This window comes from Syngnathus typhle, linkage group LG7 (genome assembly GCF_033458585.1).
Source record: "Syngnathus typhle isolate RoL2023-S1 ecotype Sweden linkage group LG7, RoL_Styp_1.0, whole genome shotgun sequence".
NCBI lineage: Eukaryota > Metazoa > Chordata > Actinopteri > Syngnathiformes > Syngnathidae > Syngnathus > Syngnathus typhle.
The window spans coordinates 7,756,535-7,780,387 of NC_083744.1; the positions used below are offsets into that span (position 1 = coordinate 7,756,535).

The 23,853-nt window shown below is 42.5% G+C and overlaps 3 protein-coding genes across 11 annotated transcripts in view; 2 read left to right on the forward strand and 1 right to left on the reverse strand.

Annotated features, from left to right (window-relative positions):
- The window catches only part of LOC133156878 (genetic suppressor element 1-like), a 41,966-nt gene extending 28,709 nt beyond the window's left edge, over positions 1 to 13,257 (forward strand). For 7 of the 8 annotated variants that reach the window (XM_061282961.1, XM_061282960.1, XM_061282962.1 and 4 more), the window contains 15 exons: positions 461 to 652; positions 1,615 to 1,820; positions 3,756 to 3,928; positions 4,608 to 4,823; positions 4,936 to 5,091; positions 6,145 to 6,368; positions 6,676 to 6,871; positions 7,104 to 7,582; positions 7,646 to 7,758; positions 8,183 to 8,459; positions 8,663 to 8,785; positions 9,254 to 9,598; positions 9,979 to 10,245; positions 10,563 to 10,666; positions 11,583 to 13,257. In XM_061282961.1, coding sequence (XP_061138945.1) covers positions 461 to 652; positions 1,615 to 1,820; positions 3,756 to 3,928; positions 4,608 to 4,823; positions 4,936 to 5,091; positions 6,145 to 6,368; positions 6,676 to 6,871; positions 7,104 to 7,582; positions 7,646 to 7,758; positions 8,183 to 8,459; positions 8,663 to 8,785; positions 9,254 to 9,598; positions 9,979 to 10,245; positions 10,563 to 10,666; positions 11,583 to 11,708 — 3,197 coding nt within the window. In that variant the 3' untranslated portion in view covers positions 11,709 to 13,257. The remainder of the gene's footprint in view (positions 1 to 460; positions 653 to 1,614; positions 1,821 to 3,755; positions 3,929 to 4,607; positions 4,824 to 4,935; positions 5,092 to 6,144; positions 6,369 to 6,675; positions 6,872 to 7,103; positions 7,583 to 7,645; positions 7,759 to 8,182; positions 8,460 to 8,662; positions 8,786 to 9,253; positions 9,599 to 9,978; positions 10,246 to 10,562; positions 10,667 to 11,582) is intronic. The other variant, XM_061282963.1, reaches the window with a different exon arrangement.
- Positions 13,258 to 13,362: 105 nt separating this feature from the next.
- Positions 13,363 to 16,611, reverse strand: LOC133156912 (dynein light chain roadblock-type 2-like). Of its 2 annotated transcripts, none has more exons than XM_061283020.1 (4): positions 16,554 to 16,611; positions 14,130 to 14,205; positions 13,857 to 14,024; positions 13,363 to 13,650 (listed from the first exon to the last, which is right to left on the reverse strand). In XM_061283020.1, exons 1-4 carry the CDS (start codon positions 16,575 to 16,577, stop codon positions 13,598 to 13,600), a joined length of 321 nt encoding a protein of 106 aa, XP_061139004.1. In that variant the 5' UTR covers positions 16,578 to 16,611; the 3' UTR covers positions 13,363 to 13,597. The 2 variants fall into 2 exon arrangements, with proteins under 2 accessions (XP_061139004.1, XP_061139005.1); XM_061283021.1 differs by lacking the exon at positions 16,554 to 16,611 and adding an exon at positions 15,384 to 15,524.
- On the forward strand, positions 15,482 to 23,853 carry n4bp1 (nedd4 binding protein 1). The gene is made up of 12 exons (XM_061282969.1): positions 15,482 to 15,799; positions 17,044 to 17,271; positions 17,375 to 17,548; positions 18,064 to 18,593; positions 18,672 to 19,005; positions 19,288 to 19,620; positions 19,769 to 19,989; positions 20,526 to 20,656; positions 20,861 to 20,957; positions 21,407 to 21,514; positions 21,610 to 21,711; positions 22,081 to 23,853. Exons 1-12 carry the CDS (start codon positions 15,482 to 15,484, stop codon positions 22,436 to 22,438), a joined length of 2,934 nt encoding a protein of 977 aa, XP_061138953.1. The 3' UTR covers positions 22,439 to 23,853.

A 23,853-nucleotide genomic window follows, 5' to 3' on the forward strand; every position in this document is an offset into this window, starting at 1 on the left:
TTTGTGATTGGAATCCTTGTTCTGCACTTATGATGGTCAGTAGGGGGCGCTGTGTCAGATATATTGCTGACCCTAATAGCAAATCATGCACATGAGTACACACACGCATTCATGTCCTTAAGGGAGTCAGCCAACGTCGTCTTTTAAGACCTCGGGATTGTCTGCAGGCGAGTAGCACTCCAGCTTGTTTGAGCTTACACGCACATGTAACGGGTTTGTTCATTTCTTTAACGAATTCGACACCAAGCATTCAGGTAACAAAATGGACCTAGTGATTTTTTGTACGTGAATTCGAACAAACATGAAATATAAATAAACTTCACTTAAACAATCTTGCAGGTGCACTGGCATCCAAGTTAAGCACTGCTTATTTTCGGAACGAGAATACAAGATTGTTATTGTAGGTGTCATGTCATCGAGCTGATGGTGCAGGTGCACCCTTGTGCTTCTCCACACGCAGGCATGAGCCATGAGTCCACCAAGTCGGCGTCTTTAGGAATGGTCTCCACGGCGACTCGCACCACGGCCACCGTCAGTCCCCTTAGCCCTCTGACCAATGGGAGCGCTCTCGCCCAGTCTGCCAGCTCTGGATTCGCCGCCGCCCTGCGCAAACTGGCTAAACAGGCTGAGGATCCCCGATGTGAGTTGCATGGTGCGGCCATTTGGTCATTGTTATGTGAAATATTCCCATTAACCATTGGTCGTCATATAATATATTTCCATTAAGTTTAATCATTCATGTATTATTCTGACAGTTACCTTTGTTGACCACAAAATCAAATCAACGTTTCCTATTGTAATGAATGGAAATACCATTAATCTGTTCCAGCCCCCCAAAAATCACATGTTTGTAAGAAGAAAACACTAGAATGACCATGAACCAATAGTGGTCACATATGAACTTCACTGCTGGCTTTTTGTGTTGGAATGTCTGAACCTCATAAGTCAAAATTTTGCTCGCAACAAGGCCCGTCACAACACAGTATCGACCAGATCGACTTATCGTTCGATGAATAAAACCTTTCAGTCAGTCACCTTGCTAGTGAGGGCAATGACGTTTTTTAAAACAACTCTAAAAACGATCCCCTGGCGCTTTAAGAAGCATGGTTCAAAATCAGATGCAACGGTTGCAATCACTCACTTGATGTGTCAGGCGACCTACCCTGACCACTCTGCCTCTCCCTTTATTCTTTTCCATTCATCTCCTAATAATGAGAATCTAATTCAAGCCAATTATAACAAGCTCTCTTCTTCCGGCTTCCCGTCGCTCTTTCTCTACTTCAGTGTCCATTGGCAGCCGTCCTCCAACTCGATATTGTCTGCCTTTGGTGTTTTTTGTATGTGTGCACTGGTCAGTCAATGTTGCATTTACCAACTTTGCAGGTCCCTCTTTCAACTCCTGCATAATGACACATGTCTCTCCTGTTTCCTTTTCTCGCTTTTTGTTCTCGTGTTTTTACAATGGCTAGCAGCGTATCCTAGTGGTTACCGCATATGCCTTACCGTTATTAAATTCCATAGTTTGGCGTCTCGGCTCCACCGTTTGCTATGTGCAGTTTTATAAACATTGGCTGGATTTTTTCATTCTGACTTGTTCAGTGCTTCTCCACGCAGCTTCGGCCCTCAGCGGTGAGTCGTCGCCTGTGTCGTCGTCACCTGCCACCAGCCACAGCTCGCCGGTCAGCACCCCCAAGCGCGCCACACTAGGGCCCCTCTTGGCCCAGTCCCGGGGCCACGCCGTTGCCTCGAGCACCCCTCCCGTGGTCACCATTGCTCCCACCAAGACCAGCAACGGTCTGTGGAGGGCCGACGGGCGACAGGTACACACACAACTGTATGCCTAAAAATGATGGGTTTCTTTTTTAAATGTGAAAGTCACATGATTACACATGATTACTAATTGGGTCAAGTAGTACTACTAATATGGCAGAGTTGTTCACTGGTAAGATTTGTTAGTAGCCAAATGGCCAACATCTAGTAGTGTGCCGAAATACCAAAGTCTAGAAATTAAAACCATTAGTGGGCCTTATTTACACTCATTCTAGTAGTGCACTGAATCTTCTGACTTGTGAGGCGGACAGGGTGTACGAGTACATGGCTAGTAAGATGGATAGCAAGGATAGTGAATAAATACTTAAACAGCTTTCTATATATACAGGAGTATGTGTGTGTGTGCGTGCGTGTTTGTGCTTATGTGTCTAACCCTGCCCCACCCAAAGGCCTAAAGGGACTTGTTCTTGTGTGCGTCTGAATATGTTTACTCATGGACGGGCAAGGCACCAGGGCCCCCCCGAGACAAAACAAAAGCCCCCCCCTCCCCGCCGCCTTGGTATACCCCCTTGGCTTAGAGCTGCCTTTCTCCCCCTTCACAAAGACCACTCTGTAGCTCTGCCCACCGGACTGCAGTGGGAAGGGGGGGGGTATCCTATGGCGTCCCATTCAGACTTGTAGGCACAACAGGAGCGAGGCGGCAATGAAAGAGAATAGGATGTGAAGGAGGGGAGTGATAGAGAGCAAGAAAGGCCAGGAGAGTAAAAGCGAGCTCACGAAAGGTTGGCGAGGATCAAGTGTAATGTGCACTTGGCCCTGCACTTTGTCAATCAGAGCCCACACAAGCACAACTAATTACAGCTTGCTCTGTTCGATGGAAATGTTGCACCTTTGGACTCTAAATCTGGAATTACAGAACAGTTGTTCAAAATGAGTATGATTAGACCAAGATATGTATCTTTGTATCAACCATTGTAAATAACAAGGCAAGTCATCCTTTAAATAAAATTCAGTTGAGCCTAGTTGAGGCTGCCAACGGTCACATAGTATTGTGTATGTGATAGTTGCAGTGGTTCTCCATTTGAGGATCAAGAGAGAGGTTACTCATTTGAATGTGCTTTTCATGAGCGCTGCATTCAAATACATTCAAACTTTATTCAAAGTGCACAATGGTCACTCCATGTGCACTCTAGGACGGCAGATTGCGCGTTTGCTTGGATTTGTTTGTGGCTTTGACTGTGGTTTGACTGTCCACATTGTTGCTCTTGCAGCAAAGTTTGACTTGAAGTTTGTCTCACCAGAGCTAAAATATGGAGAGTTTTTTTTATTTTTAATATATGGATTTCACATTGAATTCGGTGTATTTTAATTGTCTGTAAAGTTAACGTTCTCTCCGCTTTTAGACGTGTGTTGTAATCTATTTGGAAACAAATCGATGATTTTACTTTACAAGATCTGCACAGTTTAATTGCAGCTTTTCATCGATATGCCTGCCACTACACATCGCTGGCTGAGAAAGATGATTTGATTCTCATATTAAAATAAAATGTTTACATAGTAAAAACATGATCATATTGCACTTGATTGGCTGCTCCATTTGTCCGGATAAAATGCTGCCAATCTCTGTTGCAAATTAAATGCAACGCTGTGGCGAGCATTTGGAGCGTCCGTGTGTGAACTGAAGGAGTGAGCAGTGAGCACCAATATTAGGATCAGCTCCTCCATTTTGATCTTGACCCACTCTGACATACCGGAGCCATTCTGAGCCTCAGGGTGCAAGTCCCAAGCTTTAATGCACTTTTGTCTCAACTTTCATAGTGCTCACCCAATATCAGCGGTAGAAAATGAAAATACTCTATATCCACTGTGTAATTGACTTGAGTATTTTTCTTATGACTTTTTACTTTCAGAAAATGACAGCACAGAGTGTGATTTTTGTTTTTGTCACCTCAGCTCCATGCCGTGTAACATTTCGTCTCACTCAGGTGGAACAGAGCGCTGCGAGGCTTGGGGGCGGCAGGGAGCGGGCATCCGCCGACAACGCTCATACACAGCACGACAAGAGGACCCCGCCCGTACCCCCGTCTCACCTGCTGGCTCACCACTTTGGACTCACACCCAGCTCGGTCATGCAGGATCCCCGCATGCAAAGCCTCAGGCAAGGACTCGCGACCAATAATATTATTGATGATAAAAATAATAAAAACTAAAAATAATACCTATACCTTTAACATTTATTAGAACTTAGTCACTCCTATGCATGTAAAATTCATTCTATTACATTTGCATAAAAAAATAATGAGTTAATTTAAAAATATTAATAATAAAAGTATTAATAATAATCTGTTTTTCTATCCAGTGGAAATAAAAATTCTGCGCACCTTAACTACAACTGAAATGAAAGAAAAAAGTAATAATAAGTTTGCAAAAGTGTGCACACCCTCTTCTAAGTGACATAAGGTTCAAAATCAAGCAATTATATGAGCACACATCTGCCACTATTTTTAGTGGCTCGGATTAAACCCAACTAAAGATCTGATAAGACTATTAAAAAATATTGTTACTTATATTTTATTATTTTATAGTCATATACAAATATACAATAAATAGATTTAATTTCCCTATAGTATTTTGTCATACAAAGTATATAATTGATACTTTATTTAGTGTTATTATTTTGTTACTGATCTGCTAGGAGAAATCTGATCTGCTAGGAAAACCTCATAGAAAACAAAATGTAAATAACAAATATGATTTTAAAAAATGCCAATTACAGCAGATCAAATATAAACAACAGTATACTATACTATAGCATTTGTGTAAAATGTGTTGTGCAGTTTACCTGGGCAGATGCACCCTGCGGCTCCCTCAGGCAACATCCCTGAGGATTACCTGAGATCGCTGCGTCCCTTCGCCACCCCCGACGACCTGCGGCTGACCTCTGTGCCTCTTGGTCTGGACCATTCTGCCGCCGCCGCTCATGCTGCCGCTGCCGCCGCCGCTGCTGCTTACTACCACCCAGGCTTCCTGCACCATCCTTTGTCTTTACCCAGGTATGGTTTACTCTACAGAAAATAAAGCTAATTGCGTGCTTCTAATAGTGTTAAGACGAGCAGAGGAGGCCTTGCTGGCATTTTATGGTATTTTTATGTGTTTCATCTCTAGGATGGAGGAATCCTTGTGTCTGTCAGCACTGCGGTCACAGTTCTACTCTGTACCTGCCGGGGCAGCCTTCCCCGCTCTGCACGCCTCTGGCCTTCACTTGCACCTGCCTGGAGCTCGCTACCCCGGAGAGCTAAACCACAGCGTACTAGTCGAGAGGTATCTGCTTTGCTTTTCTTCCCTAGCTGAACAGCTTTTCCTGCAGGGTGGACATATTTTACTATATATATCCAACCGTGCATTGTAATTTATTTACCATATTACCCACATTTCATACAGTATTATATCGTATACTATATATCGACTATAATTTATTGACATTTTAATACAAGGTTTGGATTTTATTTTTAAAAATCTGTACTAATAATATTATATAAATTATAAACAATAATTATATTTATGTTTTATCATAATTTAATAAAAAAATATATATACTGTAATAAAAGTACCATTATTATTTGGCTTCAGATGAATGGCTAAGAGAAATTGGGTGAATTCTAAACAGTCACATTTGGTAATAGTAATGATGATGATGATTATAATTTGTACGTAGAAATAACACAATGCAGTGTATGTGATTACAATTAATCACGAGTTTAATGTAAAAAAAACTGTATATTATAAATAAATAATAATTTAACTAGAACAATTAATTTGAAAATATTATGTATATATTTAAACCCCTTGATGCATATACAGTATATATAGTATATATTTTAATATATAGGACTCTTGATAATGCTCAGTGGGCACCTCTGTTCTCCAGTAATTGCTCCCTTTCTCTAAACAATACTGTTTGTCTGGAACACAATACACAGGAGACATCTTTAAACACGACGCTGTTCATCATCTTCTTCTGTAATGGCTTCTGCATATCTTTTTTTTTTATTACCATGTGTTGTTATGTGTGTGTATGTGGAAGTGCATGCGAGCGTGCACTTTTCCTGTGGTTTCCCATTAAGTGTTCATCTGTTCTTGCTCAGTCATGCTGTGTATGGATTATTTCCCTTATAGTAAGCAGAGTATGAGTGTGTGTTTTTGTGTGTGTGTGTGTGTGTGTGTGACTGTTTGTGTGAGGTTCACCAGTGTGTGGTTAATATCTGCCTCGTGCTGGGTGTTGCATCTCTCACCCTCCCTTCCTCCTCCCCTATGTGTTTATTTGTGTGCGTGTGTGCACGCGCGCGCCTTCATACTTGTCAACTTCCCCCACAGGCTGCAGATGGAGAATGAGCTTCGCCAACGAGAGAGGGAAAAAGAGAGAGAGGAGGAAAGGGAGCGAGAGCTGGACAGACAGAAGGAGAGGCAGAGGGACAGACAGCAGCAGATGGTCAGGGCTGCGGAGGGCCACGGATACCTGGCCGAAAGGGCGACTCAGAGGGCGCCGTCGCTGGAGGACAGGGCCAGGCTAGTGGAGAGGCTGACCCCCAACAGACTGGGTACAAACACACATTCATTCATTCATTCATTCATTCATTCATTCATTCATTCATTCATTCATTCATTCATTCATTCATTTATTTATTTATTTATTTATTTATTTATTTATTTATGTATTTATTTATTTAAGAAAATATACAAAGGATGAAAGTACATGAACTAAAATAGCACATTAGGAACTACAGCCTCGATAATAAGCACAATGTTTAATTAAAACCTTTGTAATTTAATTATCTGTCACATTATTATTGTCTTGCAGAAAATATCCAGCGACTGTCTTGACTTCCTTCTCAAATGTCTGTCCAGATAAAGCCAAGGAATCGGATCTCCCATCGTTCCTCTCGCATAAACCTCTGCCCTCCTCCAGGGGCTCTGTCCCACACCTGCTGCCCAGTCTGGTGCCTACTCACCTGGGCAAGCATCACGTGGTGGGTGGTGTCAACGGAGCTGCCGCCACGACTCACAGGGCCAGCGAGGAGGCCTGGATGAAGGACTGCAATAGGTGACAATTATATATGAGAGGATTGTGTTGTTGGGAAAGTACAGTACAACACAAGTACAGTGGTGCCCTTTGAGTGTCCTATGAGTTTTTTGAATTTCTGTATTTGAACACAGGGTGTGTAGACTGTTTTTGATCCACTCTAAATCAAAATACCAGACTGTATGTGTAGGTGAGTGCGTATGATAGCTTTAACACTGGTCTAAATCGGTTGTCCTTGTATGTATCCAAACAGAATTGGCCATCCTAACCAAGGCATCAAAGATGCACCACCCTCCCTGGGTGCACCGCCTCCTCTCATCTCCCCTAAACCTCCACAAACCACACTGTGGAACCCCGCCTCTTTTGTGGACCGCAGAAAGCCCATCCCGCCGATTCGTCCCCCTCCCAGCCTGACCAGAGCCGACCGACCCGACCTGAGCTGGGAGGAGAAGATGGAGGAGGGAGCCCGGAGGAGGCCGGAGGCTCACGAGAGGTATCCCTCTGCGAGGGAGGAGGCCTGCTTGTCCAACAAGACCGAGCAGGACCTCCTCCAGAGGCGCCAGGCCAACAACCTCTACCTGAGGCTGTGCGCGCCCCTGTCAGACCCCAACGCCGGCAGGGAGCGGCAGAGGGACAGCACGCTGGTGTACGACGAGGCACTCCAGCAGCATCGGCGACTCCTCAGCAAGCTGGACCTAGAGGAGCAGAGAAGAAGGGAGGCACGCGAAGGAGGTGAGCCGAACAGAGGCAAACACCTGGAAAGAGTTCGAATAAACAACATCTCCTACGCTGCAGGTTATTACTATGACTTGAACGACTCGTATGACGAGAGCGACGAAGAAGAGGTGAAAGCCCATCTGAGGAGAGTGACGGAGCAACCGCCCCTTAAACTTAATACGTCCTCTGAGGTACTGGACTTTATTCTAAATCCAATTCTAATTATCATATATACAAGGCCTGTTGTTAGCGATCTTGACAAGGATTTTATCAGGAGTAAAATCTTTCACTTGAAGCTTTCAGCCAAGGTCAATCTAGTTCTTTTCCGTCAACAGCAAGTGGCAAAATGGCCGCAACGAGATGAATCGAAAACAGTTAGAAGCTGCTGCTTAATTTCACAAACACAATAATAATGAGAATTCAGTGAACATCATCGTGCACACATCCAATACACAAATATCTGCACATTGTATAAAACCTGTTTATTCATTTAATTATCATCTCTTTAGTTGTATTGCTTTTTATGTTTTTTTATGATGCAGTCCCGGTATGACTGTATTTAAAGGTTTATATTGACTCATTGACGGTATTCTGTTCTGTTGCCTCTCATTGAAGAAAGTGGACTTCCTACGCATGTGCGGACTGGTTACCCGGGCTCATCGCGACGAGCTCCTGCAGTGCAAGAAGAGGAAGCGAAGGCGGATGATGAGGGAACGCAGCACCTCGCCACCACCTGTCGTGCGGGGGAAGCGGAAGTCTCCTCCTTTGCCGGCCGCCGCACTGACCACCACGTACACCGCAGAGCAGATGGACAGTGCCCCCGAGCTGCAGGAGAAGAAGGACTTTCTGCGCGCCTTTAAGCTCTCCCACGTCAATGCTCAGCAACGAAGAGGTTTGAGCAAAGCATCAACTTTGTGCATGGAGTATGCATGAACCCATGTTATGTGAAGGACTGTAATTAAAATAAAATAAACACATCATCTGGAGCAGTTCAGAATCAACCATTATAACATGACAAAAATAGACAGTCGATAAGAGACCATGATGGGATGTGTTTTGCGTCGTTTCACTGAACTGAAATGTGTTGCACGTTAGACAAAGAGAAGACTGAGGAGCTGCTGAAGGCCATCGAGAAGAAAATTGTGACGCTGGATACGCTCCGATACAACTCTGTATCTCCATGTAGCAGCAGCCCCCCTGCTGCCACGTCCTCAATCGGTGAGACCCTCCACAGTATTAGGGATGTGCACTCACTTTAAAAATTCCACAGTACACAAATATTGACAATACAGGACAATTTTAAGTCCGATTGCCCGCTTTATAACATTGTCAGCAAATACAATTGTCAAATTGTAAAAGATTATAAAAAATTATCCTGACCGATTATTCTGTGGGGTCGGATTAACCGCCTGGTCGATTATATCAGCCGATAAAAATATTAATGAGTAACAGGAGTTTTGATGATTAAAACCCAATATAATCTAACATTATCAGGAACCAGTAAATGCTGTCTAAGCTAATGTTTGTCATCCCTCTCATCCTCTCCTATACCCATTAATTTGCAATGTCTGTAAAATATGCTGATAAGATTTATATCTACCGGGAAGACGTTAAAAAATGATAAACCTCTATATTTCCAGTCAGAATTCTTTTGCATATCTAAAATAGTTGAACTTGTGTTCGCAGGAGAGTCATCATCAGCTATACCTTCTTGTCAGTCAAACGGACATCTTTATCCAGACTCGCCAAGCCCCTCCCCTCTACATTCACACAGAGCCAGACATGTCCCCCACAACGACACTGTCAGGCAGCCGCCTCCACCCTTGGCGCCCCATGACAAAGCGGCATTCGCAGAGGCGCCACGGCCCAACAAGAAGCTGCAGCTGGTCCACAACGGCCACTTAGTACCTCCTCTGAAAAAAGAGCCCGGTGCGGTGGTGAATGGTCGTGTCCAGCCCCGGGAGAAGTTCACAACCAATGCCTTTGCTCAGCATTTCCACCAGGCTGTGCTACAGTCCACACAGCACAAAGGTTGTACACACAACCACTACTTCTTCAAGTGAAACACAAATGTTTACGCTACACTGATTTATTTTTGTGGCTATTTTCTTTTATCAATTGGTTACATGAAATAAAATCATCTAGATCCAGATACTTTTTTAAAGTAGACAACTAGATCAACTAGACGACAAACTAATCTGGCTATGTTATAGTTTGAAATGTACACTGATTGGGATTTGGATCATTATGATTGGGATTATTTCTGTATTAGTATTACAATTTTAACTCAGGAATAATAAGACAGTTGTTGATTTTGGCCCTCTGATGCTTTCAAGGTAGTGGGCGGAGCAACTTTGTTCAATGTTCTCTTGTTGGAAGCCTGACAGTTAAAGCCACTCTCTCCTCACCAGGGGTCTCAAAGCTGACCAAGGCTGAAAGCTCGCTGCCTCGCGACCCCTCCCCGCAGAAAACGCTTCATCCGAATCACGCCGCCCAGCGCGCTAACGGCCATGGCACCCATTTCCATCAAGACAGTCATGGGAAGCAACTGACCGACGTGGACGTAGATGAGGGTGAAGACTCATCTGGGGATGATGATGAGGAGGAGGATGAGGAACCCCCAAGGAAATGGAAGGGCATTGGAGCAATTTTTGAGGCCTATCAGGAGTATGTGGAAGGTGGGTTCACTGTTCGCAATGCCCCTCGGTAGAAAGAAACAAATGTCAAATATACATATACGTACGTATATATGTATATATACTATGTACATTTGTTTCTTTCTTGTATATATATATGTATATAATGGGAATTACATTATTCTGAGCATAAATGAACTGAAAAGTCAAGTTTCATCGGAATGTGATCCAAATTGTATACATATTTGAGAGCAGCTCAAATGTGGAAACATTTGGGTTTCTTATTTTTCCACTCTTAAATCTTCTACATCTAAGGTGATTGTTGGATTGTCTGGGTAAAACGAGCTTTTTCCTCACAGAGCGGAGTGTTGAAAGGCAGGTTCTTCACAGTCAGTGTAAAAGATTGGAAGCGCAGAACTACAATCTTAGCAGAACAGCAGAGCAACTCTCTCTCACCATGGCGGTAGGCACCTACACTCTTTTCTTTGCTTCAGTCCATCATTTTCCATGCTTAAGCAAAATCACATTTGGGGGGGTCTTCTGTTTTTGCCAATAATAATATTGTTGAATTATTAATCAATAAATACTCTCATTAATGCCTACATTGCAGTTCTGGTAGAGTTGTCTACACAAACCTATTGTCAGCCTGACAACTTTTTTTTTTCATCTTAATAGGTAAAATAATCAACAAGAGTACACTAGAAGTGGTACTGACTATCATCTACTATTATTAAAAGTAATGAGAATAAGTTGGTATGCTATGATTACAGTGTCTCATCTGGTTCATTTTTGCTTTGAGGTCCCACATCAGCGATGAACAAAAATGATTTGTGATAGAGTACGAAAACACATAAAATCACTCCAAGATACATACAAATAATTGTTATTTAGAGTTCCATGACCTCGCTCTCAACTCAAAACATTTGTGTGTCAAATCATATTTCTCCATCCAAATGAAAAGAAATTGCAGAGGATAAAGAATATATTTCTCTTAAATAGCCATTGCTCTATGTTATGTTTACTATAATGATGTGGATTTTTCGAATGTATTTTTGTGTTTGTTTTAAATATTGTATAAAGTACTGTTTTTTTTGTTTAATGTAACAAACTTCAACTAGAGTCGCAAAAAAAAAGCATCATGCTATTTTAGTATCTCTATTTTGTGCTCTCAAGTCAAAACAAAAAATAGGCTGACAACGCTTTTCGAATAGCCGACTATTCAAAATAAATATATATTATATATAGTTATTAGTCGTCCTCCTGGTTCAGTTGACTGTTAATTGCTCTTGGGGGCCTCTAGTGGTTGCAAGACCCTAAACAAGTACTTAGTTGGCTGTGCCCTGGTCCTGCTCTTATTTTTCAAAACATGTTTTCTCCAGGAGCTGGTGAGCCAGAGACAGCGGGTGCGGGAGGAGCGTGACAAGCTCCACGCCCAGCTGGAGCACTTCAGGCGGTGTCTGACGCTACCCAGCATACATTGGGGCAACGCCCATGCACCCAGGTGACCTCGAGACTCGATGTCTCCAAAGACTACTTACTGGCTTTGCACTTAAAGTCAATCCTTTTTACTCAAGCTACCCAAAAGATTGGAGGTGGGTCAAAGTCATAACCAGATCTGAAGAGTTTGCACCCTTTCCATGGATCTAACCCAGTGCTCCTGAACCTTTATTAAGCCAGGGCACATATTTTATATTTAAAACAAAATGTCACAACACACCACCAAACAAAAACGTCAGGCACGTTGTACCTTCTGCCATCTAGTGGAAGGGCCTTTAATTGTTCTGCCTGTCACTCTACGTCTTCAGCGTATAAAAAAACAGCAAAGATACATTACATAATCCCGTTATTTGCAGTTCATTTTACATTTTCATTAGAGACCCAGGCTAATCGTAGTCCTTCTCCAATGTAGCATCGCGTACAAATTACCTCCCAAAATCCATCCATCTATTTTCTGAGCACTTTTTCAAATTTCCTCTGACCAATTCCTATTTACACATGCCTTTTTCGCCATCATGTGGAGCATAGGAAACAAAAAACGCTATCAGTCAATTTTCTAGCAAGAAAAAACACAGATAAGGGATTTGACAAATACCTCAAAAAGCAGGGAATTACTGGATTCCAAGTGAATAAATAATCTTGGGCACAATTAAGTGAAATTAGATCATTTCCCGTACCACACTTGATAATCTCATGGAACAGTGGTTGGAAATCGTTTGGGTAAAACAAATATTTTCAATACACATGACCAGGCTGAATGGTCAAAGCACACTTTGGGCCTTAAAACATAAATGGGATGCACTTAAACATGAAACACTGGCAGAAAAACATTCTTTCAAAACAGAAGACAAGTATCGAACGTTTTTGGGGGGGGCTTCATATATTTAACAATGGTACTTGTGATAGATGAAGAATTTTTGTGATTTAATTTCACACAAAAAAAAGAGACAGAGAAGCCATACGGTGTTTTTTAAAATGCTGCTGGTCAGGAAAAAATAAATAAAATGAAGGATGTGATAGCATTAATTTATTAATTGTTGGGGAGCTGGTTGCCATGACAACTGTATGACCATACTACCTTTACATGCGGATAGAACTTGAAGAAACATCCAGTTAGCGTCAACATTGTTGTCCAAACTTTCTGTTATCACCCAACATGTATAGCATATAATTTGCCTTTTAATTTGAAATAATTTATTATCTCAGATGGACAATGTCAACAATAGAAACGTGCTTATTTGTTTGAATCAGCTGTTATCTAATGTATGTTGGGGGACGATTGGGGGGGGACTGTATATTTGCAGTGAATTATTTATTGACATATTGCTGTACTGTACATGAAAATAGAAATTTGCATTAAAATGTTGCTTCGTTATTCTATTTACAGTTGGTTATTTTTGGATCTCCTGATGACATCAACGCACAACATAAAGGAACCATAAATGATGGCCTATTTATTCTGTTATTTTATTTGTTAGCTTGAATGCCTCCCACTCTCCCCGTAATAATTATGAATCGTTATTGTTCATCATGTTTTAAAGGAAGAACCAAACCTGACTCATGTTCAATCTCAAAATAATTGTGGAGCAAGATCATCTTGAGTGAATTTTAGGACATGGAGAACACGACAAGACAATCGGCAAGCAAAAAATGGCACAAAAAGCGGATGGATACTTTGGTTTATTTTGTACCGATTTAAGCAGTTCATTATTCTACCTACCACTATCACTGGTTTAGGTGATCAAAGAAAGGAATAACTGATGCAGTCGTAGATCATGTGGACACAAAAATCCCTATCTACGCGAGATGACTTTCTCCTCCACTCATTCTTTATCACTGCACATAATTTCAGCATGTCACAAATATAACCCAACATGTGACCAGTTCAGTCTGCCATTCATACACGGGATCGCTCTAATCTCTGGACCAGAATAAGATGATAGGAGTTCTCTGCAAAGAAAAGCAACACAACAAGAAAAAATGCCTTTACAGTGGATACAAAGCCATATATGCAGAATACTGCTCATAAATATATTTCAGAGCTTGTACTATTTTTACTTTTACTAATTGAATCAGTACTTCTTTTACCAGTCTTTTAACACATGTATTTGTACTTCTTAAACACTAAGTGTGAGTACTTTTGCCACCTGTTTTACCTTGCGCAACCATAACTTCTTGATTCTTAGTGCTCATGCGCATCACGATGAGATCATCTTGAGGGTCCACGTCTCTCACCGTGCTCCTGGCCATGGCGGTGAGACGGCGAAGGATATCCGCATACTTGCTTGCCTTGGAGCTTTCAAACGACGATCGGATTGGAAGACCTTGGAATTCAAACAAATACACAATATTCATCCATCATCTACCTGTCCATTTCCTACCACACATGCCCTGGTCATGTGCGTGTGGAGGTCCACGTGTGTGTTTACCATCTGCATTGACAACTATCACACCCATTACACTTCCATTAGCTTCAATTCTCTGGAGGGTTTCCTCAACTTCAGCCTGTAAGAGAAATTAAAAAAAATTAAAAGAGAGTCGAAATTTTAAATTAACGTTCTTCAAGCACGTTCTATCCAAAGTTTGAATGAATTATTAGTTAAATTGAGTAAGTACAAATAATAAATAAATAAAATGACCATTTCGCCGGACAAGAGCTTCAAGACCTGCTGAAGTAATTATTTGCTAATGTAAATCGTTGCCCCTCGTTACGACAGTTGGTGATAAACGTCAACATTCTTAATGACGTCGAATATCAATTATTACGTAATATTGTAACATTTACTGGGCCGGATAGAAGAGTACGTCAGTCTGACGTCAATAGTAACGGGTGCTTTTGATGTTTTGATTGGGGTTGTGGTTTGATTGAGCCGGATAACGGCCGTGCTCGATGGCGGCCATGTTTGCAGGGGCAATTTCCACAAAAAGCACTGCACGCAAATTGCTTATTCAACACGAATATTACATCCTGACAGTCTCATGTGTGCCCATGTCTTTGACGCAGTACTGTATATTTACACTCTACATACAGTATTTTGTTCAGACAAATACATTAAGTCCGTCAGCCATAGCAGATTATTCGGTATGGCAGAAGCCACTTTTGCGCAATTGTTTACATTTGTCAACTCAATTGTTGCTGTTGTATAGTATACTATACAAATGTCGATTTTTTTAAGACAAGACCAAACTTTCTGCATTGGAAGAACAATCCGGGATTCTATGGCAATTCGTTAAAGCTTATTAACATCAAGAATGCTGTAAAACTGACCTCATTTATTGAAAGGCTGTCTCTGTAAGATATTTGCTCTGGCTGTATATTCTTTGTATATAAGATGGAGTTGCCCTGAAATGTGTATTTATTTATTTATTACTTTTTTTCATTTTAGTTTTTTGTGTGTGCTTTGGTTTGTTTGTTTGTTTGTTGTTGTTGATGTTGTTGTTGTTTGTATAGGGGATCTCTTATTTTGTTTTTGTCGGCAAAATAAATAAATAAATAAAATAAAAATAAAAAGGTTGATCTGGAAAAAAAAGTACGGGCTTCAGTCACTGTCGGCCTTTTATGACGTATTAAGTGGGACTTTCCGCATACGTCATTTGGTGCTTCCGATTTCTTAGCTAGCCCGACCGTGGTGTTCTTTATATTAGACGTCATAAACCTCGCTGTGTCGCCGTGTATTACATACCGACCATACCATGTAGACGGCAAAAGGTCTGGACAACCCCGACAAGTTGGAATATTGAGACGTGCTCGTCCGAAGCGACGCGAACACCGAGAGAAGCTATGTCAACAACGCGGCCCCTTCTCGGTAGGAACCGAGTCACGGAGCTCGCGTGCGTCGAGCAGCCGACCAGCAGGCTCCACGCCTCGGCTGCGAGGCAGCAGCAGCAACAAGACGTTCCAAAGGTGGATGAGTTTACTGTCCTGGAGAATAAGGAAGACGAGCTGAAATGTGCCCAGTCTCGAGTGGAATACGTTTTCAAAGTGACGTTCACTATTATCGGGTTGTTGGACCACACTGGACAAGACCACGGTAGCACGGCTGCGCGTCAAATTTGGCTACAGCTCAGAGGAAACACTGACGACGTTTCGAAAGCAAAGGTGAGGTCTTTATTTCTGTACTCTTAAATAAACCCCCGTTCAAGATCCAAAATGACACCGACTACTTATTGTGTCATCTGTTTATTTATTATTTATTCATCACTCTTACTATTGATTGTTTGAATTTTTGCCTTCTTGTTTTTATATTGTGTCGCGTACTTGTATGTCTATCGTGTTGTGTCTCGTCACCGTGGGATAGAGCAAAACGTAATTTCGGTCTCTTTGTGTGTTGTGACGTGGAGAGATTGACAATAAAGCTGACTTTGACTTTGACTTAGTTGATATGATTGTCACATCAATCCCATCCCTTTTATGGCGTTAGCTTTAATGTATAACCCTTGTGTTTCTTTCAAGTTTTGCTGCCCCACCAATAAAACAATAAAAAACAAGTAGAACAGTGATTCCCAACTGCTGTGCTGGAGATCATCAACTATGCCATCGGAAATTACCCCGATTTAATTCTGTATGTTTGTATTTTTATCGGTGCCAGTGACGTTTTTGACAGGTTGAATAATTACCATTGATGGGAAATTGTAACATCCTAGGGATGTCGTGAGAAGTGATGATTTGAATATGTAAATACTGGCAAATATTCATAGCAGATTTATTCATGTTTGCATCCTTCCAATAACACAGTCAGTGTCTCCACATTTAAGCACTTCATGACAGTGGCTGCTCTATTGTTTTATTTATTTATTTGTGACTGGTAAATTTGTTAAACACTCTATGTTCAACACACCTGAAAGAAACTTACCCGACCGAGAAGCAGTTGACTCATTCAGACATTTCTAGTACCTGGAGATTCCCTGAATGAGGACGTGGGTGGCTTATCCGGTATCTACTCTTTTGTGAGGTGTTGTTTTGCCTAAACCTAGATACCACATGGAAAAAAAATTGTACAATGTAGTACTTTGTGTATCAGAATTATTTACATTTTTTAAACATTTTTATTTCATTACTAGAAGTCCTGCTAGGTAATTTTCTTGTTGAGGTTTGTGCACACGTGTGGGGAATCTCTTTAGGGTTAAGAAAGAAAAATACCTAATACGTAAACGTCCCGCAGCATACTTTACTTGGTCACTGGTCAAGCATGTTTGTATTTCCATGTCTGTGTCATATTTTAGGGGCCACATAACCATTTAGGGGCAGTCTGGAGACCTTTTCTTAGTTTAATCGTACATAATGTCTGGGGACTGTTTGCAATTGCGCAACAATGCACAATATTTGGCTGTTCATGTTTACAGGAGTATGTGAGGGGGCTGTGTGACCCAGAGCTGCAGGAAGAAGAACGCTATCCAGTGGACATGCACTGTATCTTTGCCGGAGCTCGGGGCCTGTTCCTGGAAAGACTCATACGGGACACGAGTGCTGAGGTTTTGGTTACTGAGCCAGGACGCCTGCACTTGCTGGGCCGTGCTGAGCCTGTGGTGATGGCGCAGAGCAGAGTTCAACAGTTTGTGGCACTTTTCCAGGTGGGCTTGATTCAAAATGAGGACACTTTAAATGACCGGAACGGTTTTAATGAGCAAGATTATTTAGAGTCCAAATTTCTGCCCTCTTGTCTGTTTTGTCCAGGAAAAGCGAAGTCTACTGAGTGACAGAGAGCAGGCAGTGAAACGAGCGTTTAAGTCCTTTGTGGAGGAACGGGACGATAACTACACCATGGAGCTTCTTCTACTGCCTAGTGCGCTCAAAGAAGAATTACTCAGACTGGCACACAGTCCAACCAGCTCACATGCAACCTCACTGGTTTGTGTTTACTTGTTATCATATACGAACTGTACTGCTGACAATCCTTCTCTTCTAATTAACTTTTACATACTTAGTCATTAGCTGAAACACCAGTACGCTAGTCGCAGTGGCCTCACTTCAGCTACTGACATTTGGGCCTTGTCTTCCATAATGTAAAATTTACTTTTAGTTTTTGAAGTCACAGAGGATGGGAGCAGAAAAAAAAAAGTGGGTAGGACTAGCTCAAGTGCAAGGATTGCTGACAAAATGTAAAATGTCTCCAGGTTGACATGCTAGTCTGCTTTGACTATTGTTAAGATGCCCTTGAGCAAGATACCGACCCTGCCTTTGCTTGAGTGGCGCAGTCCTCTTTGCACACCCTTTTTGAAGAACATTACTTCTAAACGTGGACACAGTCTGATTATCACAATCTCTCCCCAACAGGCGACACTTTGAAACCCATATTAAACATCGATCAGGTTGTGTAAATAAGACCAATCGGAACTAAAATCCGATATTGTGTTGTCTCTCAGGCTCTCCTGAACCAGAACCTTCATCCAAGCATGGTGGAGTTGGATCAAGATCGCTCACAGAGTAGCACCCCCGTGACGGAGCTGTCAAATCGCATTCTCGATACTAGCTTTGAAGACAGAGGCACACGGACGATGCTGTTTGGCGACAGTGCTGGAAAAGCAGGAGGAGGCATCTGTTTGGGTCCTGAGGCCATCCTGATGAATGGCACCAGGCCTTCACACAAGCGACGCTCTTCAGAGAGTGAAACTCGGGACACTAAGAGGCAGTATTCTCTGGAGCGGAGGGACGAGTCTCCGGAGAGGTCGAGGGACAGGGAGAGACACCGGGACCGTGAAGGCCACGGGGCCAGTGGTGGTTATCGATCCAAAAAAGCGTCTGCTTCATGCACAATCTCCTCCTCCTCCTCCTCCTCAGCTAAAGCAAACACAGTTGCTGGTCCAATCATGCTGAACCCTTGTGAGGGTATCACTGAAGAGAGTGAGGCAGTCAGCCCAGAAACCAATTTTCGTTGTTTGGTCAATTTCTTCAGGTGAGTAAAAATGATCACATTTCATTTCAATTCATATTAATGTACAATGTCTCTTTTTTTAAACCAAATCTCCTTCAGAACCATGGGTTACCAGCAGGATGTGGTGGAGCGTGTCATCAAGGATACCGGACAAACGGAAGACACCTTCCTCATTCTTGAGAAAATTGTGTCAGAAACGAAGAATTGTGAAGAGGAAACAAAAAGAGGAGTCAAAGAAACCAAACTGAACAATAAGCGCTCTTCAGACCTTCCCTCGTCCTCCTCGACGATGACATCTCTAGCCGTCGAGAGGGAGAGCGAGCGGGAGTCTGGGAGGTCCAAAGAAAATATTAGGCCCAGCCATCATGGAGCCAGTAGTAATGGACTTGGGCACCGGAGGCAGTGCAGTGGAAGTGAAGCCAGCACTCAACAGGTAACGTCCATCTTTTGGGTAACGTCCATCTTTTGGGTCAGTCAGCCACAATATCGGATGGAGGGAAAGTCTTTCTCCTCTTTCCAATCCGGGAGCCAGATAATGTTGGCTCTGTTAGCTACTTACATTCGCCAAGAGGCAAGAATGCAACGGTGCTGTGTACTAAATCATTGAAGACTCCAAATTTTCCATAGGCTTGCAAGAGCAGTCTCTTAATATTTGAAATTGGTATGGTACATGGTTTGTATATTTGATGCTACTTCTTTACTGGAACAAAAACAGGCCATTACTATCAAGAGGAGCTCCAGTGCCCAAGGAAGTGCAGGAAACTATGAGGTCATTACCATTTCCGATGACGATGACGTCGTCGCGACAAACAGCAAAACAGCAGACACTCGGACATCAAGGGTTACGATGGTGCACGCAGACACCCAGACCGGATCCAGAATGGACTACTTGGCACGGGGAGGTGGGAACGTTTCACACAGGGACCACCTATCGAGAGACGGGACTCGGACTTTAGGTGGATCAGTAAAAGTTGAAAATGTGACTGCACTGCGCAGTGCACCCCAGTGGCTGACAGCCAGCACCACTTCTGTGGCTTCCACTGCCAATGTAGGTATTTCATTTGTATGCTTTTTTTTGTAGGTTGATGGCTTTGTTCAACTTGTTTGATGGCATATCCAATTCAAAATGTAGTTTACATCAAGTTCCTCATTCACAATATTTGAAATAACGTAAGACACGTGATTGTCTCCCTCAGTCGGCTCCTACCTACTCTGCCTACCAGACCCTCGGTCACATGGGCTGTCACGGCGGCGGAGCCAGGAATCCCCCCACAAGCAACCCACCGGCGCCCCCTGTGACTGGGCTGGCCCGTTTTCACCAATCATTGAAGACTCCGTATAAACTGAAGCTACAGAATGAACCAGGGCTACCAGAACTGCGCCACATCATCATCGATGGCAGCAATGTGGCTATGGCGTGAGTGAATATGTGCAGATAATGAATTTTCTATTTTGATGCCCCTCGTTCCAATAGGCTCATTTAACAACACAGACAACACAGTATTATCTGGAGCAACTGCACTGCCTCATAGCATGATGGAGGTTATGGCAGTGTGATTGATATTGCATTTGCGGGATGTAGATTAAATTACAAACTCCCCCCCGTTTTCAGCCATTGATGGTGGGGGTGCATTTTGCCACTTGCTGTTGACTGAAAATGACATTGCAGTTAGTCAGGGTTGGGGTGAAAAAAACAACCAACCACGACTGACCTGATCTTGGTCGTGTGACATTCGCAAACTGAGCCATGGTAAGTGATCCCCTTATATTGGCTGGCAACCAATTCAGGGTCTAAATTAGTCTGGGTAGACTGTAAGCACACTCTTGACCCTCACGAGGACAAGATGCATAGAAAATGGAGGGATGCCATACACTATTTAAAGTTGATCCTTCTGTGCATTTTGTTCTTTGTTGTCATCGTCACACATTGTTTGCTTTTGTCCCCATCTCTAGTCACGGCCTAAATCGGTTCTTCTCCTGTCGAGGGATAGCACTTGCCGTGGAGACATTTTGGAGACGGGGCCACAGAGAGATCACTGTATTTGTTCCTCAGTGGCGCCAGAAGAGAGATTCATTGACAACAGGCATGTGTAGAATGTATGAATGAGGAGTCAACAACAACCTAAAATAGACAGTAATGAATGAGATGAGGCTTTTGGGGCGTTTCAGATGATTTAAAGACTAGCTAAGAATATATTTCCAACAGGATTCAAGACGAAGTGTGCTATTTTTTGTGGCTATGGTTATCTGTCATTTTCTGATTTCATGTATTGATTTTATTTTTGCAGAACAACATTTTTTAAATCAACTGGAAGACCTGCGGCTGCTTTCTTTTACCCCCTCCAGAGAGGTCTGTGGCCAAAGGATAGCCTCACATGACGACAGGTGCATACACATAAACACACATAAACTGGTTGGAGTTGATTTGGATCTGTTTAAAGGGGAAGTCAAGTCATTGCATATTAAATGACATCACAAGCTTTGAAGGGCTCAGGTAATCATGTTTTCTGGTTACCTGAGCCCTTGGTGATGTCATTTTCAGTCGACAGGGAGAGGCGAAATGGCCAGCCTTTAAGATGGATAAAAACGGGAAGACTTTGTTGCCATGTTTTGGTTTGTCAGGGCCCATAGAACATATCATTGTAAAGAATTGTTTTCACTTCATGTTAAAGCATTTTCTCAATGAAAAGAGGACACTTGCATGCATATGTATTTAAAGTCTCGACACACGTAAAACTGTAGGAGTAGTGAATCTGAATGAATTGTATCCATTCGAAAATTATCCACGGTGATTAAGAAAATGTTAAATGTTGACAACTTGCACTCTGCATTAGATTCCTACTCCACTTAGCTGAAAAAACAGACGGCGTGATTGTAACCAATGACAACCTGCGAGACTTTGTCAACTCTTCGGACACTTGGCGCCGGATCATTCAAGAGAGGTGATTTGCACGAATCTCACGCAAGTGAATGTCATTTGAGTGCCGGATGCAGTCGCAAATTCCAATATTCAAACCTTTGATTTAAACTCGCGCAGGTTACTGCAATTTACCTTTGTGGAGGACCATTTCATGATCCCTGATGACCCTTTGGGTAAAAACGGACCTCATCTGGATGTTTTCCTTTACAAAAACAACAGGTGTGTGCTTCCTTACTCGGGATATCGTATCCGATTTTAAAATGTAATGTTTGAAATGTCCCCATGAATGATGGCAAAATTGTCATACGTACGTATATGGTGTTGGTTGGATGACTAACACAGCACACCACACATTACGCAAAAGAGTAGCAGCAGAAGAAGTGTTATTGCGTATTTCTTTCCAGATGTTTTTGTTTTTTTTGAAGATCTCACCATAATACCAGCATGCATACTGTTTTAAGCCACAGCATATTGAATTTGATTTTAGCATGTTCCATAAATGCAAGGTGACGTAGCCCCCTCTCAATTTTCCCCACATGTGGCCCCCTGTCTTACCCTTCTTTTCCCTCCTTCATGGTGTCTGCCCAGGTACTTTCCGTTCACCCCTCCCCCTCTTAGACCCCCGGACCTGCGTCCATCCACCAACCAGCAGCATCCGGTCTACGTGCAGGCCCTTCACTCGGCACCATGGACCCCCGCCGTCTCTCCCCAGCCCCCCTCTTCCCATCCGCCTCACCCCAGTGCGCAGTGGCCCCATCCAGGCCGTCGCCGCACCGCCTCCCCCTCGTCGTCACCCCCTCCTCAGCGGTCGCCGGGGGAGACGTCCGAGCTGAGGGGGAAGCTATGTGCGATTTTCCCGGACCAAAAGCAACAGATTGACCGCATCCTCAGTGACAACCCGTACATGAGAGACTTAAACGCCCTGTCGGGGCTGCTGCTGGGGTAATGCACTGGCCCAACAACCAGACGTCCGTCATACATGCGTAGTAGGGGACCCATAACAACTATTTATTTGATATTTTCTCTTTCATCTTGGGCAGTCTTGAGTTGGTTTTGTCATTTGCTTCATTTTTATTGACCCTAAGGGTATTTATTCATCTGATTTGAACATTTGTTTTCTTTTTTGTTTTCAGCTGGAAACATGTAGGCCAAAACTAACAACAACAAAAAGCTTTCTTTCTTTCTATCTCTCAGCCTCTCTTTTTAAATTCTTTAAATATGGGACCAGCATGGATCGAGATTAGAGGACTGGTCCCAGAACTGACGGGCTTCCTACCACAAATGCATCAGTACTACCTAATGACTGCCATTACACAAATAAACCAGCACATTTTATTTCGTGGTTTCCCTGCAAAATGACATTAACTACGATTTATAATTTAAAAGGCAGGCAGTTGTGAGCACAACATACATACATTTGTATCTATGCATAAATAGTGGGCCCCTTTGCGCCCCTTCAAAATGTATATTTGAACATAATGCCTCATACATTAATTACAACAACACCTTCAAATGAATGGAAATGAACCATTTGGTTTTCCATTTGCTCTTAAGGTTTGGTTCGCAGCCCTTAATATTTGGAAGGTCAACTTTCTCCCTTTTTAATCTCAAAGCCTCATAACTTGCTAACATTGTTAACTTCAGTTTTAAAATTCCAAGCGCTGAATCTTAAATTGTTGTTCCAAATACCTTGATTGAGCGGAGTGCATTTTTGAGGGGAGGAATATGTTCCTGAGATTAACTGTTGGTTGTTTTGGAGCCCCGTTACTGCTGTAGCCACTCCATCTTGTTTTAAAACACTACAAGGCTCAGTTATGTAGTTTGCATTTATTGGATTAAGTTAAATTGCAGCCACAAAACAGAAGTACGTTCACTTTTTGACTCTACCTTTGTAGCAAAGATGTACATAGGTTTGATTCACTCCTCGTGCTTCTGCACCCTCCAAGCAGAATGTGGACAAGAAGCTTCCCCTGCATGCATGTTATGTTCATCATTTGTGTAGTATGCCAACCCAAGTCTGTATAAAAGCAGGTTTTGTTCATCACCCTCAGCATTGCCGAATGAGTTTCTTTTGTATTGTATTTTTCTTGTGGACTTCATTGGTCTGGTTTTTTTTGTAAATCTGAATATTTTTGGACATGTGCTTTTTATGTATGTGAAGAATCCAAATAAATGCCACAGTCCACAGAAAGCTTCTGCACTACCCTGCAGTTATCCTTATCTGAAGGGTTCCGTGATGAACAAAGTACCCTTTCAACTTTTTGAGGTGGTAGTTTGAATTTCTTGAGCGTTATTGCGTGCAAACGGGAGAATGTAAATAATACTTTTCTTGAGGGATCAATAAAGAGTATTACCACCAGA